Here is a 16386-nt window from a genome sequence, read left to right on the forward strand (position 1 = left end):
GCAGTGATGACTCCCCTCAATCTAGCATAAGCACCAGGGACATGGCTTTTAAACGTCGTCCTATTAAGTGTTTCCATTTCTAAAATCTTCTCTTGCTGAGCTTGGCTACCAATGAACCGAGCTAATTTCACTTCACCTACCTCTTTCTCTACGGCATTAGTTAGATGGACAGAGTGTGAGGCCCTGTGGTCTCATCAAACACCATGACAACTTTCCACTCCGACACATCATTAATCTTGCTTCCTACCTTGGCCCTCTTTATGCTTTGTTAACTAGACGCTCAACTGCTTTCTGTATCTTGATCCCTCTTCTTCCTGGCTTTTCACTATCGACCATTCCGGCCCTTGACCATCATCCTCCAGCTCCATACCATCCGTACTGACACCCATATTGTTCGCATTCCAGCACAGCTGTTGCTTCACCAACTTTTCCTCCATTCCATCCGCACTACTCGCCACCATTTCCCATTCCCCGAACTATGGTTCAACTCTACACGCTTCACCAATCCGACCACCTCTTCTTTGGCATAATAGCATACGCCACAATTATAGGTGCATTCCGCCACCTACTGTACAAGTGGATAATAAAGATCCCAAAAAGGAAACAATGCAGGGTAAAGATCAAATAAATATATAACAATTCCATACAATATGAATCTGCTTGCTTTTCTGTTATAATCAAGTCCATACACAGGCTCAGAAGGATCCTGTGAGGGCGGGACATTTTCTGGCGACAGTAGTCCTTGCAGTGCTTCTGCCGGGAAGTCTTGGAGGCCCAAAAACTTCTTAGCTGCAGCTATAATGATGTCCAGCTGCTTGGGCTTCTTGGACATTCGTGCAGTACGATTAATAACTGAGGCTATAAATGCTGCAAAATCCACCTTCTTCACACTAAATGTATCCCGATAACTTGACTGAGGTAAACCATTTGCAACTGGTTGCGGTGCATCCACTGCCATATCTTCTTCAGAACTGTGGCCTCTTGCCCCTTCGACTCTCTTCACCGCCTCCACATAGGAGATGTGCTTTACAGCCACGATCCTTGACATACCAACGTCTTTCACAGCCCTCAGGGAATTCGGGAATGTGATCCCCACCACAGTTGCAACATTTTACATTCACAGGCCGTTCAATAACATATTCCTTCCTGCCTGCAAACATTTGACACGTGGCCAAACTTTGTACATTTCTTGTACTGCACAAACGCTCTTACGGCGTATCTTATATATCCCAGCTTTACATTGGATGGTAGATACTCTTCATCAAACATCAATAATAGAGATACACTTTGCTCAATCAACGTGCATTAACTACTCCTGTAATTCTTTGCCTAAGATATCGATTATCAATATCCAACGGGACGCCAGAGATAACACCTTTTACCTGTGCCCTGCTCCGAAAATCAAAGCTGTACACTTCATGCACCGATAATGTTGCGAGCCATAATGCACGTTCCTTTTGCTCTTTAGATACACACACAACATCAACACCACACCACTCCTGGTTACAATGAACAGCCTTATCCAAAATACATACTCCAACAAGCAACGATTCATCAGACTCGTTTTCCACGACAGTTTTATCCCTTTTTGTTCCATTCTTGGACTTCACTGTTGTCCACTCATCGTTCTCACTAACTGTCCTCAACTAATTAAATCTTCAAAAAACACTTCTCAACTCCAAACTCACTACACCAGTTTGAGCTTGGGACATTTTCGAATTGACTCTACACACTAGACGCGTGGATATATTTGAACGTTGAGGAGGAACACTGCCAAAATAACAAATAGATTATCTAAATAGCCTATTCACTACACGCCTATAAGGACAGTGTCAATAATTCCTAACACAACTCAGTTTAGAGAGCCTTGGCACAACATGTCACTCCAGCATAATCTCTCCTGAAAATGAGCGACCAGGGCCACGTTCAGTAGCCAAACGTTGTCGAACATTACAGATAAAAATGACATGAATAGAGCCAACATTAGGGTCGGCTCCAGGAATAAGTGACAAAGCAGTTACTTATGTCCCCAGGCCGCTAGGAACTCATTCCGGGTTTCAATTTACTGTTGCGAGTTAGAGTAGTAGAATACACAAGGTGCACCTTCGACATTTGGTTGTGCATCAGCAATTTTTATATTGGTATGTCGGTCACTGACAGTCACTCAATTAGCAATGTCAGCAAACAATTTCAAGATTGGTAAATTAGTCTAGCGGTACTGACCGGGCACAGAGGTCACGCCCACTCATATAGGTCATGCTCACTCATCAATCTTGAACATGGCATAAATCCTGGCAAAATGTGTAGAATTGCAGGAAAGTAGATTTAAAATGATCTCTGCCCCCTGGCAAAATGTCTAGAATTAACTTTAAAACCTAAATGTCTCTCCAGCATCAAGAGGGAGGCCACTAAAAGACCAATTAGCTAAAAAAATAAAAAATAATTGGGCTGTCTGTGTCAACACAGCCTAAATGGTCTGTGAGGCATGTTAGTTCTAGCTTACATAACATATTTATATCTGGAAGTTACAAACCGTTGTTTCCTGCTGAACGCACCCCAAGTATCGACCAGAACAGGCTAGAGGGATACTTCGGGATTTTGGCATTGAGGCCCTTTCTCTACCTCCCCAGAGTCAGACGAACTAGTGGATGACATTTTTATGTCTCTGTGTCCAGCATGAGGGAAGCTAGAGGTAGGTTCGCGAGCAAACACTAACATACTGGACACAGAGACATAAAAATGGTATCCATGAGTTCGTCTGACTCTGGGGAAGTAGATAAAGGACATCTTTACCAAAATTCCAAAGTATTAAAGCCTAACACTGTGATAATCCAAAATGCACATAAACTGTAATTTCATCATTTAACATTAATCTCACTAATTCATCAATACTTCTCAATAGTTATTTTATCAATGGTCAATGCAAAGGCTATTACATTTCACAATATCAGGACATAATATCACATAAACATTTAATGCTGCAATATGTAACTTTCTGGGCAACCCACTAAATTCACATAGAAATCTGTGTTGTAGATCTGTCATTCACATTGAAAGCAAGTTTAAGAAGTGGTATAACTGTTAAATTAAATTAAATTAGCATGTTTTACTTTCAGTTTTGTACAACAGCTTCAAACAGCTGAAAATACAATATTTTTGGTTATGGAAAATATTTTTCACAGCGGTTTAGATGGTACAATGATTTTGTAAACTATACTTGCTTGTTTTGTCACATAAATTGAAATTAGGGAAACTATTACAATTTTAGCAACCAGGAAAAGGCGGAGCGATTTCTACCTAGCACATCTTTACGGGATATAGATATTAGGAAACACACCACTCAACATAGAACAGGCCTAATGAAGATAACTTAATGTGGGTAGGCCGTGACTGACCTCACCTAAAAGTTGGATGCAATCCGCCAATCAAATTCCAAAGAAAAACATAGAACATTATTAAGTGCCTGCACCTGCTGGATAACTATGTGGGTGTGACCAGTATGTGAGCAATCTGCAGCAAATCAGTCCAATCTACAAACAATCCACAGTGAGTGAGCTACAGTTTGGCGATATGCAATTTATACTCTAATTTAGAGTATACTTAATAATGACTAATAATTTAATTTAGAGTCTCTAAATAGTGTTACAATTGGAATGTGCTTGAAATCGTTAGACAAATGAACAAACAGTCTGTGTTTGGCGCTAAAAGAAGGAATGGGGTGATGCAATAATGTATATAAACCCTGGATGTGAATAATATGTATTGGCCAATGAGAGTCTGAAGCCACTGGTAGGCCATATTGGCACTCCCCAGATGAGGAAGTTCTCCACAGGTTTGAATTAATTATTTAAATGTTTCAAGGACAAAATTACATCATTTTTTTTACTGGGGACAGTAACATTAAATATATATTTTTAAATGTACTTGTTTTAGATTCCCCCCCCCCCCCATTTTGGTTAAGCTCAAATTAAATATAATTGAAACATTAAGGTGTCTGTAAAATAATTACTGAACTTTTCTTCTTTTTTTTTTTACATTAATGCATTTCTATTTATCCAGTAGCATACCACCCTGCATACCACTGCTGGCTTGCTTCTGAAGCTAAGCAGGTTTGGTCCTGGTCAGTTCCTGGATGGGAGGCCAGATGCTACTGGAAGTGGTGTTGGAGGGCCAGTAGGAGGCACTCTTTCCTTTGGTCTAAAAAAATATACCAATACCCCAGGGCGGTGACACTGCCCTGTGTAGGGTGCCGTCTTTCGGATGGGACGTTAAACGGGTGTCTTGACTCTCTGAGGTCATTAAAGATCAAATCAAATTTATTTATATAGCCCTTCGTACATCAGCTGATATCTCAAAGTGCTGTACAGAAACCCAGCCTAAAACCCCAAACAGCAAGCAATGCAGGTGTAGAAGCACAGTGGCTAGGAAAAACTCCCTAGGAGGAAACCTAGAGAGGAACCAGGCTATGTGGGGTGGCCAGTCCTCTTCTGGCTGTGCCGGGTGGAGATTATAACAGAACATGGCCAAAATGTTCATAAATGACCAGCATGGTCAAATAATAATAATCACAGGCAGAACAGTTGAAACTGGAGCAGCAGCACGGCATGGTGGACTGGGGACAGCAAGGAGTCATCATGTCAGGTAGTCCTGAGGAATGGTCCTAGGGCTCAGGTCCTCCGAGAGAGAGAAAGAAAGAGAGAATTAGAGAGAGCATACTTAAATTCACACAGGACACCGGATAGGACAGGAGAAGTACTCCAGATATAACAAACTGACGCTAGCCCCCCCGACACATAAACTACTGCAGCATAAATACTGGAGGCTGAGACAGGAGGGGTCAGGAGACACTGTGGCCAAACAGGAAGGATATAACCCCACCCACTTTGCCAAAGCACAGCCCCCACACCACCAGAGGGATATCTTCAACCACCAATTTACCATCCTGAGACCAGGCCGAGTATAGCCCACAAAGATCTCCGCCACGGCACAACCCAAGTGGGGGCGCCAACCCAGATCCCATGGCACTTATCGTAAGAGTAGGGGTGTTAACCCCAGTGTCCTGGCTAAATACCCATTCTGGCCCTCAAACCATCACGGTCACCAAATAATCCCCAGTTTACAATTGTCTCATTAATCCCCCTCCTCTCCCCTGTAACTATTCCCCAGGTCGGTTGCTGCAAATGAGAACGTGTTCTCAGTCAACTTACCTGATAAAATAACGGATAAATAAATAAAAAATATAGTTTCCAAAATATATTTCACAACGTGGGGAAGTGCCAAGATGGAGGATCAGTGGCTTCAAAACAGCTCCCCCTGATCGTCACCTACTGTGGGTATTTAAATCATTAGTGTCATGTCCCAGTTGGTGGAGCTCTTCCTGTGCGTATCATCACATACACTTTTTTTGTTTGTTGTTGACCTGTTTCAGAGTAGGCCTATTTTAGAGGAAACACAACAGTTTATTTCATTCTGAAACCGCATGGGCACCAACTTCTGGTTCAAGATATAATTGAAGATGGCAGGTGAGAGATGTGCTTGGCTATTCTGATAAATTAATTGATACAGCCTGAAACGAATGACTGTAACATCGTGTGAACGTTCCTCGCGAGCCAGTGTTAAATTTGAACTTTTTCTACTGGTTGTCCGTGGTGGTGGACCTTCAGATGATCGAAATATCCACGGTAAACAATTGTTTACCCAAGTTTTTAGAGCGCTGGTACTGAAGTAGAAATGTCTACGGTCATCTGGCACATGCGTAAAAACCATGTAAACACCTGCAGACTTCAGTTAGTATGCGTGCATGTAGGCTACTTCCATCTTTTGCACCTGCTTTTGGTCATGAGTAAACACGTGTGTACGTGTTGCATGCATACTAACGGAAATCGGCAGTTAATTACATGGTTTTACGCATGTGGCAAGTGATAGAAACTTCAGCACTGTGTGCAAAAAAAATGTGTAATCCATACTTTCCTGAGGATATGTCTCAAATTGGGAGCGGCTGAAGGACAAACTGTACAGCCAACTGCTAGAGTAAGCTCAAATATAATTTTATTCAACATTCTGGCTTTTAAAGAACAGTTTTTCAGTCATTAGTTTTGGGTGTATACCAACTAATTGTACATTACAGCCTGATTTAGTCAGACTAGTGCTTGGCGAATTAATGTAATTCAGAGAGGGCAATACCGAGGTAAATATTCAAAATATTGTAGTTGAGGGAAGCAATTGAACGCAGATATATAGCCAATAGAGGCTCAGCCTTGTTTTTGACCCCATTCACACAATGGCAATTGTTATTTCCAGTCTGCTGTCTTGTTTGATGTCGCCATCCAATGTATTTGTATCTTAAGTACTTAATCTTCTGCCCATCAGTGGTTGGGAGTAAGTCCTTCATTTCTGACCTGCACTCAAAATATGCAGAAAAGACATGGAATGAGACCTTTAAACTGGTTCGTAGGTGTATGGTAAGTATTAGTGAAATATTTCTGAAACGTTCCTCCAATGTCATATGTTTCCCCTAGCCCAGGTTCAAGACTGAGTTTCTCAGTCTAGCAGTATAACACCAACCCACCATGCAACTTCTTTACCAATCTGTTTCTGTGCCTGTTTGGCAACACTTTTTCCCACGTCAGAGGAATTGGTAATGCATCATTTGCTGAGCAGTGCCCGTGTAGAAAATAATTGAATCCAATTGTTAGACGTCTTTGCCTGACGAAGGTCAAGTTAGGATGTGTCAGTTATCCTGTTAGAGCTTTTGTTCTGAAAATATTTGTTTTGGTTTTAGGTGCCAAGCTTAAGTTATGTTGCAGCCATTGTGTATGACGGAGATCCCTAGATGTGTGCAGGAGGGCATGAGACAAAGGCATGCGTAGTATCGGTGGGGGTGCCCATGGGGCTGGAGATCTGAGGTGTCCGGTGAGAGAAAGGCAGGTTGCGTGTTCCAGGGTCAGAGTAGCACAGAAAGCAGTGTAGTGTGTGTTAGAGGAAGATGGGTACAGAGTGAGGGATCCTGAGAGGGTTCCTCTTGAGTACGCAGAGAGGAATGGGAATAATGTGGGTTTCTTAGCATTCATTGCCGTTGTTGTCAACTGTACTGCAGAAATGGGACTGTAAGTCACAGAAAATGGAGGTTGTGGTGGCAGCTGCAAAGAAGTACTTGTTATTGTTAGGTTTTACTGCAAAATAGTTGCGGGGGGGGGTTGAGTGGTAAAGTTCTGTCCTCCCAGACCATTGGCCGGAATTGAATGTAGGGAAGGCCATGGCTGACCTCACACTCCAGTACAGTAGGTGGCAGTGTGTGCACCTAAAAGTTGGATGTGAGCCACCAACCCAATCCTGAAGAAGGTGTGCTCCCAAGGCAATAACACAACATGGAATCCATGTTTGGTTTTGATTTGACGGTGGGGTGTTGGCATCTAACAATTGGATTGAATTATTTCCTGGGCACAGCTCGTCGACGCATTCCCTACTGTCCACTGACCACAGATATACCCTCCGACATGGGAAAAGCGTCGCCAAACAGGCAGACGCGGGTAGATAAGTTAAACATTGGTTTAGTGTTTTGCTGCTAGACCGAGATACAAACTCGATCCAGAACATGGACTAATACTTCAACTAGCTCTTGGTTCTCAGTTGAAGCTCTTCTAACTGCACTGCCAATGTGTGTAACAGTCCTCACGCTCTGTCTACACGTTAATCAGTGTGAACAGAAGCTTCGGCATTGCTTGCTGTTTGGGGTTTTAGTCTGGGTTTCTGTATAGCACTTTGTGATATCGGCTGATGTAAAAAAAAGGCTTTATAAATAAATGTGATTGTTTACCCTATAGTCATTTAAATTTACACCACTCCCAAAGTATGGTAAATAAATCCATATGCACTACCGTTCAAAAGTTTGGGGTCACTTAGAAATGTCCTTGTTTTTGAAAGAAAAGCAATGTTTGTCCATTAAAATAACATTGATCAGAAATACAGTGTAGACCTTGTTAAAGTTGTAAATGCATATTGTAGCTGGAAATGTTCTTTTATTTAATGGAATATCTACATAGACGTACAGAGGCCCATTATCAGCAACCATCACTCGTGTTCCAATGGCACGTTGTGTGTGCTAATCCAGGTTTTTTATCATTTTAAAAGGCTATCATAATAAAAACCTTTTGCTATTATGTTAAACTGTTGTGCTGATTTAAAGAAGCAATAAAACTGGCCTTTAGACTAGTTCAGTATTTGGAGCATCAACATTTGTGCATTTGATTACAGGCTGAACATGTCAAGGAACTTTCTTCTGAAACTTGTCAGTCTATTCTTGTTCTGATAAATGAAGGCTATTCCATGTGAGAAATTTCCAAGAAACTGAAGATCTCATACAACGCTATGTACTACTCCATTTCACAGAACAGGACAAACTGGCTCTAACCAGAATAGAAAGAGGAGTTGGAGGCCCTGGTGCACAACTGAGCAAGAGGACAAGTACTTTAGTGACTTGTTTGAGAAACGGACGCCTCACAAGTCCTCAACTGGCAGCTTCATTAAATAGTACCTGCAAAACACCAGTCTCAACGTTTACAGTGAAGAGGTGACTCCGGGATGCTGGCCATCTTGGCGGAGTTCCTCTCTGTGTTCTTTTGGCCATCTTAATCTTTTCTTTTTATTAGCCAGTCTGAGATATGGCTTTTTCTTTGCAACTGCCTAGAAGGCCAACATCCCAGAGTAGTCTCTTCATTGTTGACGTTGAGACTAGGCTTTTGCGGGTACTATTTAATAAAGCTGCCAGTTGAGGACTTGCTCCAGATACTCAACTAGTCTAAAGAATGCCAGTTTTATTGCTTCTTTAATCAGAACAGTTTTTGTCTGCTAACATAATTGCAAAAGAGTTTTCTAATGATCAATTAGCATTTTTAAATAATAAACTTGAATTAGCTAACACAACGTGCCTTTGGAACCCAGGAGTGATGGTTGATGATAATGTGCCTATGTAGATATTCCATAAATCAGCCGTTTCAAGCTACAATAGTCATTTACAACATTAACAATGTCTACACTGTATGTCTGCTCAATTGTTATTTTAATGGGGGAAAAAATTATTTTCTTTCAAAAACAAGGACATTTCTAAGTGACCCCAAACTTTTGAACGTTATATAAACTCAGCAACAAAAACAATGTCCTCTCACTCTCAACTGCGTTTTATTTTCAGCAAACTTTATCATGTATATATATTTGTATGTACATAAGATTCAACAACTGAGACGAACTGAACACGTTTCACAGACGTGATTAACATAAATGGAATAATGTGTCCCTGAACAAAGGGGGCGGGGGGCAAAATCAAAAGTAATAGTCAGTATCTGGTGTATCTGGCCACCAGCTGCATGAAGTACTGCTGTGCATCTCCTCCTCATGGACTGCACCAGCTTTGCCAGTTCTTGCTGTGAGATGTTACCCCACTCTTCCACCAAGGCACCTGCAAGTTCCTGGACATTTCTGGGGGGAATGGCCCTAGCCCTCACCATCTGATCCAACAGGTCCCAGATGTGCTCAATGGGATTGATATCCGGGCTCTTCACTGGCCATGGCATAACACTGACATTCCTGTCTTGCAGGAAGTCACGCACAGATTGAGCAGTATGGCTGGAGGGTTATGTCAGGATGAGCCTGCAGGAAGGGTACCACATGAGGGAGGATGTCTTCCCTGTAACGCACAGCGTTGAGATTGCCTGCAATGACAACAAGCTCAGTCCGATGATGCTGTTACACACCATCCCAGACCATGACGGACCCTCCACCTCCAAATTGATCCCCTTCCAGAGTACAGACCTCGGTGTAAGGCTCATTACTTTGACGATAAACGCGAATCCGACCATTACCCCTGGTGAGACAAAACCGCAAATCGTCAGAGAAGAGCACTTTTTGCCAGTCCTGTATGGTCTAGCAACTGTGGGTTTGTGCCCATAGGCGACGTTGTTACCGGTGGTGTCTGTTGAGGACCTGCCTTACAACAGGCCTACAAGCCCTCAGTCCAGCCTCTCTCAGCCGATTGCGGAAAGTCTGAGCACTGATGGCGGGATTGTGCGTTCCTGGTGTAATTTCGGAAGTTGTTGTTGCCATTCTGTACCTGTCCTGCAGGTGTGATGTTCGGATGTATCAATCCTGTGCAGGTGTTAAACGTGGTCTGCCACTGTGAGGACGATCCTGTAGCGCTGTCTTAGGCGTCTCACAGTATGGCCATTGCAATTTATTTGTCAGACAGGGTCCTGAAAAAGGGACGTTTATTTTTTGGGTGAGTTTTGTATATCTCTCTGCAGAGGCACTTTATAAAGGGATAGTGCGAGACTTCAGCAATTATGCTTTTCTCTACTTACCCTGAGTCAGATGAACTCATGGATACCATTATTGTCTCTGCGCGCAGTTTGAAGGAAGTTACTACCTAGCGTTGGCGCAATGACTGGAAGTCTATGGGAACAGCTAGCATGCTAGCTCTTCCTGTAGAAATGCTTGTTAGAGATGGCTCGCAAAACTACCTTCAACTTCCTTCCAACTGCACGCATAGACAAATGGTATCTGGGCTTAATTGCCAAAAAACACATACTATCCATTTTAAGATCAATGACAATTTACAATGTGTAGGCTATTTGTAGCAAACAGAATGAGCAGTGGTGCGAATGAGAGCCACGATCACACAGGCACCACTTGCTCCTCATCTCCCTGCAGTGGCTCTCATCACTTATATCTTTGATATTGATATATATCACTCATTCATATCTTTATGTACATATTCTTTATCCCTTTACACTTGTGTGTGTGTGTATAAGGTAGTAGTTTTGGAATTGTTAGTTAGATTACTCGTTGGTTATTACTGCATTGGCGGAACTAGAAGCACAAGCATTTCGCTACACTCGCATTAACATCTGCTAACCGTGTGGATGTGACAAAAATATGATTTGATTTATTGTCAACATAATTACATTTTCATACATTTTGGAGTAGAATGTCTGACATCAGTCATTCTACCCCCAAAAATATCCTGGGGGTTATGCCCCGGACACATTTTGCTGCAGGGGTTAAAGCGACCATATATTGGAGTTCTTTTTCATTTGAAAGTAGAGGGCCTTATGTTACCAGAACCGTATTGCGATTAAGAATCGATTCACGTTTAGATGGCGTAGTTGGCTGCCAGAACCAGTTTACCTCTGAACATTACATATAAGGAAGGGTCTTGGATGTTAATGGAGTAGGCTAGCCTTCACTCCTTAACAGTACATCTTGGACTAATGTTTCACCAAACTTGTCTTGAGGACAAACATCCGTGACCGTTCAGCTACAAGACTTGAAATGCCTTCCAGATGTTGGCATTCCAAGATGATTTTTAGCCAGATTAGTATAACTCTACATAAATGACTGGTCCCTTATTTGACTGAGTAACTGGTATGATCTGTCACCAAAGGGAATAATTTCCAGGATTAAGTGCCACCCCCTTCCCAACACATTACCCAGATCTATCATTGTTTAGATTCAACGTCAGTGGGGGTACAATTTAAAAGCTCTTGTTTGTCGTTTTAGAATGGGCTGAAAGGTTTTTGGAATTGTGTCAGTTGGACACTGCTTTCTGGACTCTGATGAATCTATCTTGATCCATCCATGGCCATTGTCCAGTTGCACTCCATGACTGGGGATGGTTGTGTGGCCTCGGAAAGAAGTTCAGCTTGGCAGCAGTCAGTCTCCAGGGCCTGTTGGGGGTGGGGTTGAGTGGTTTTGGGCGGACAGGGATGTGCGGTCCGAGGGGATAAGGCAGCTGGAGTTGGGCCTGGGCCATCTAGATGTCTGCCCTGAATAATGCTGCTCAGTCTTAAGCCCTAAGTTCATTCAGTTCCTAAAGACTCTCAAGAGATGCACTTTCTCAAACTCTGTCATAGTATGTAGTAAGTGCTTTCTATCAGGATAATTGAGCTGCTCAAAAATGTGTTAATCTGTATTTTATAGGACAAATCGAGAGGTGACACCAAACCCTGTGAACCACTGATTAGGTGTCTGAAAATACTCCATGAAGCACTGAATGGTAAACAAAAAATAAGCTATTTGTATTCACAACATCAGCTAAGTTCAATCTTCTGCATAGACTAGTGTCAGATGTAATGCACTCCATTCCAGTTGAAGGTCATCATACAGAATTATGATTATGGTGTCTGCCATTTGTTGTATGGTCACTTCACTCAAATTAGAACTTTTTATGAAACATTTCCCAAACCGTTTTCTGTTCCAGTGTCGTCTTTGAGCGCCATGGTATCACGGTTGGAGATAATGGCCAAACAGAGAGGGTAATATGATAATTTTGTAATCTGTTTTCATTCGGTAATATAATGCCTAGACTTTGTGTCCCTCTACTGGATAATCCAGGGACCTCTACCCATTTGAATGCTCCAAATCTGTGCAGCATCTTTTGAGTTTCCTGATTTTTGGATCGAAAGATTCTTAGGCCTGTACAGTATGGAATTCATTTGATGCTATACACTAAATAACCTCCATCGCACTCTTGGTGTTTTGCAATGGCATTTCTCATTATTGAGCCTTGACCTCTGTTTTGTACAGGATGGGGTCCCACCTGAGCCCCACTGAGACAACCTGTTACCTCACAGCTGACATGTTCTACCTAGAGGTCCTACTGCTGCCTGGGGGAGAGGTGGAGGATGTGAAGTTGGCCCAACATGGAGAAGCCCCTGTGGTATTAGACTGATATTGTTTCATTCCTATATAGGAAAACATTTCGTAATGTTTCAAATTACTCCTGTTACTCAAGCCAATGTTTTTTGTGTGTTACAGTCAAGCGAGTCACTTCTTCAACTGCTAAAGTAAGATGTAATACATATGGTCTGACTAATACAATTTGTCAACTGAAGTCACCTGACATTTATTTTACCAAGTTCTAACAAAGTATACATTGTTGGCACTTCAGATTACCCCCATCTGTTTATTACTGCACAGGTCAAAGAAGTTTGAAGAATTCTCAGTGAAACTGAAAGGCCTTTCCTCCCTGTACAACATCCCTGGAGACAAGTACTGCCTTTTTACCACTAGTTGATATTCAATGTCATTGGTTAAGCGGCATGATAACAGGACATATCTTTTAGTGAGACCAAGATCAAGGTCTACACAGCCCTTCAGTTCTTGGGGAAAGATCTACAGAAGATATCCCATTTGCCAAGGTTAGTGAAATGTAATAAGAATGGCCGAAGTTGAATAGAGGGAATTTTGACTCCTGCATTTTGCTGTGAGAATTAAATAACCTAGAGGTTGTCTAGAATGAAATCCTATATCATTGTGTTGAAATATTCACGTTTTTTTCTCCTTTCAGAGCATTAAGGGAGTGCAATCTTCAAGTGGACATGATTCTCAATGGCAGGATTGGCTATCTTACGGCAGGGAGCGAAGGCAGGTTACTAATAAAGGGAGCAAGACCATTAGCCAGAAAGCCCCTAGTCATTTCTTTAGCTGCTCGATCACCCTCTATGACTAACAGAAATATGCTTTTTTTGTGTGTCTGTCCTATTCAGGTATCCCAATGACTATCCAATACTACATCAGCCCTTCTGACATTCTGTTGGAGATGTCCGATTCAGGTATGTTTTGGAACAGTCGCAACTGCATTTGAATGCTGTTTCTTAAAATATATATAATTAAGTACTGTTGTGTTCTGCTATGGAGTTGCAGAAAGGGGCAGTGTTGGCCAGTTGGCCTTGGTGACAGTGGGGCCAACTGACTCTACACACAAGCTCCAGATGGCATCTGTCATCCCACAACCACCTCAGCTTGACGCCCAGGGGTAACTATCTCAATGTCATTATATTACTATTTTCAAATGATGCATTGATATCTGAGGTTTTCTAAGACATGGAATTCCCCATATTAGGATGAAATCCCACATTAAGACAGCTATGCTAATAAAGAGCTTGAGTTTGTGTTTTTTGTTGTTGCAGTCTACCATTGTTCAGTCCTCTCTGTGAGGTGCTCTCTGAAATGATGCCAGCCTGCTTCCAGCTCAAACTGCAGCCACCCCTACCAATGCTCTCTTCCTTTGTTGAGAAGCTCAGCCAAATTACAGGTTTGTATGCTTTGATACTCCTTTTTTAGTAAGATTCAATTGTGCTTATAGTCTTATCTGTGAATAAGTGGGTCTTCTTGCACTGTAATTCACATTGGGATGATACCAGACACATTTCAATTGAACGCGTCGTTGTACAACTTCCTTTCTTGTGATCAAACTGCTACTGTTTCCTAGATGTTGCCATAGCTGATGCTGACCTGCAGTGGGCACCTTTTCCCCAGTTGATGATGACCTTATTAGGGGAGAATGGTGGCAACAAAACATGGGATGGCCAAGATGCCCACTTTCTAGTGGTTTGTGTGTATATATGCTTAAACCAAAACAGATTTTGAATGCTTACGGATTTATAATTTTGCTCTACAACGTATATCATACTGGCACTACCGGTATATCATTGACAGCTGTGCACAGTAAGACCTACACCACTTTCTTCTACTCAGCATTCCATCAAAGGTAATCATTTTGACACACCGGTCTTCTCCATCCAGCCCCTCCCAGGTAAAGAGATACACAGCTATGTGCTGCCGGGGGCTGCATGGGAAGAAGCTGCTCTGATGGGGACGCTGATGAGTACCATTCCCTTTACCCACCCCGCCCATGTCCCTGCCCTACTGGAGCTGCTCCGCCACCAGTGTGTAATTAACACTCTACTGGCCAGCTGCATTACCTCTCTCAGGCCTAGCCCAGGTAAGTGAGCAACTGAGCATACATCAGGGTTCTAATCCTACAATCCCCAAATGTCACAGAATACTATTTAGTTATTACATGGATGGTATCTAATGTGTCATAAGGATGCAACCATTCATCAGATTACTTATGTCAAACTGTTCATATGAGTGAACATTGTTGACTTGGCTATAACCAAACCCCCTTTTCTAGGTCCAGTGTGTGACCTATACTGCGAAGTCCTCCCTGAGTCAGGTTCCAGCCTCTCTGTGACCTTTCACCTATCTGACAGTGACTCTCTATCTGTTTGTGAGTATTTGTTATCTCTACTCTGCAGGGGTCAGTTTAGCAGAATCACAATACAGTATGTTACACTCCATGTTCTCTACTCAGGGTTTAGTGTGGTGTATTGTTGTCTTGCAGTGCTGGTGAATGTGGCAGACTCCCGGAAGCTCACCTGCAGTCTGTTTGCAGTGGGGTCAGAATCCATGGATGAATATGTCTCCAGAGTCCTAAAGAGGTTTAGGGTGTATTCTCCCACTAGATCCATCTTTTCTCAGTCCTACTGCTTAATTTTGTCTCTAGGCAAAGACCACATTCTTACACTGAGTATTTACTTCATGAGTTGTTGGTTTCATGTCTTCGATATTCATCGTCTTGCTCTTCTGATTCAGATGTATGTCTATTCCTGTGACCATGCGTGCTTTGAATCGGCGGCTGTCCAAGAGGACCTGTGGAGAACCTCTACCTGCATGCTCCACCACCATATCCACTGCAGATGTCAGCCCTGCTTCTCCTCTCCCCATGTCCTGTGAGGCTGACGGCAGTCTCTCTTCTGGCTCTGGCCTGGAGTCCATTGGCATCCCTACTACCTCCTCTACCGCTGCCGTGTTCTCCCAGGATGCAATGGGGCCAGATACCACCGCAACGGCGGCAGAGTCTGCCTTCTGTCTGTCTGTTGCTGAAGTCAATACAAACCCTACTGCCAACCCTTACCCCTGTGCCTCGGTGTGTGTGTATTCACATTGGATGCACAACAACCATCTCCCAGAACTTATCTAATCAGTTTAATGCGTGACCCTCAAAGGGGTTCAAATGTTTACGTGATATTTTTATTGAATGTTTTAAAAAATAAAGTATTTTGACCTATTAGTTGTTTTGAGGTAGCCTTCACATCAGCATAATAGGCTTTTAAACTATAAGTACTTTATATTAAAGTAATTGTACTGCTTATAACTGTCCCTGCCAAAAACATATTTTAGAAAATAAGCAAGCCCTTAGCACTGTTACTTTGTTAGTGGGCTTCAGACGTCAGTGTGTTAAACTTCACATATTACTCTAATTTATGACATGTAAACCTTAGACCGTAGCATGCACTGTGCATGCATTTGTAATTGCTTTAAACCACAATATGAATGGTGTGTATTTCTAAAAACTCCTCTCTCTATCGTTGTGTGCGGCGGTATCAATTCTTAGACCAGAGAACCGGTTAGTTACAACTGTTTTTATGGTATTGGCTGCAGTTTCCTTTTATTTGTTTTATTTACCTCTCACGCTCGCCTGCACGTGTGTCAGTAAAACTCTTAAATTAAGGATGTAGAACACATTCTTGGTGTGCATTCCAGTGTGGC

The 16386-nt window shown here is 42.4% G+C and overlaps 1 protein-coding gene across 10 annotated transcripts; it reads left to right on the top strand.

The window, feature by feature from the left end:
- Nucleotides 1–5339: 5339 nt before the first annotated feature.
- On the top strand, nt 5340–15907 carry zgc:111976 (mediator of RNA polymerase II transcription subunit 1-like). 10 transcript variants are annotated; one of them, XM_029661332.2, is made up of 17 exons: nt 5340–5522; nt 6370–6461; nt 11971–12046; nt 12251–12305; nt 12577–12709; nt 12808–12836; nt 12970–13041; nt 13116–13190; nt 13340–13416; nt 13539–13604; nt 13690–13807; nt 13962–14086; nt 14264–14382; nt 14578–14776; nt 14969–15064; nt 15179–15275; nt 15430–15907. In XM_029661332.2, exons 1-17 carry the CDS (start codon nt 5516–5518, stop codon nt 15815–15817), a joined length of 1824 nt encoding a protein of 607 aa, XP_029517192.1. In that variant the 5' UTR covers nt 5340–5515; the 3' UTR covers nt 15818–15907. The 10 variants fall into 10 exon arrangements, with proteins under 10 accessions (XP_029517192.1, XP_029517195.1, XP_029517193.1 ...); XM_029661333.2 differs by lacking the exon at nt 5340–5522 and adding an exon at nt 5942–6030; XM_065019487.1 differs by lacking the exon at nt 5340–5522 and adding an exon at nt 9594–9813 and having other exon boundaries at nt 6372–6461.
- Nucleotides 15908–16386: the final 479 nt, after the last annotated feature.

The sequence above is a fragment of the Oncorhynchus nerka genome, linkage group LG6 (assembly GCF_034236695.1).
Source record: "Oncorhynchus nerka isolate Pitt River linkage group LG6, Oner_Uvic_2.0, whole genome shotgun sequence".
Lineage (NCBI taxonomy): Eukaryota > Metazoa > Chordata > Actinopteri > Salmoniformes > Salmonidae > Oncorhynchus > Oncorhynchus nerka.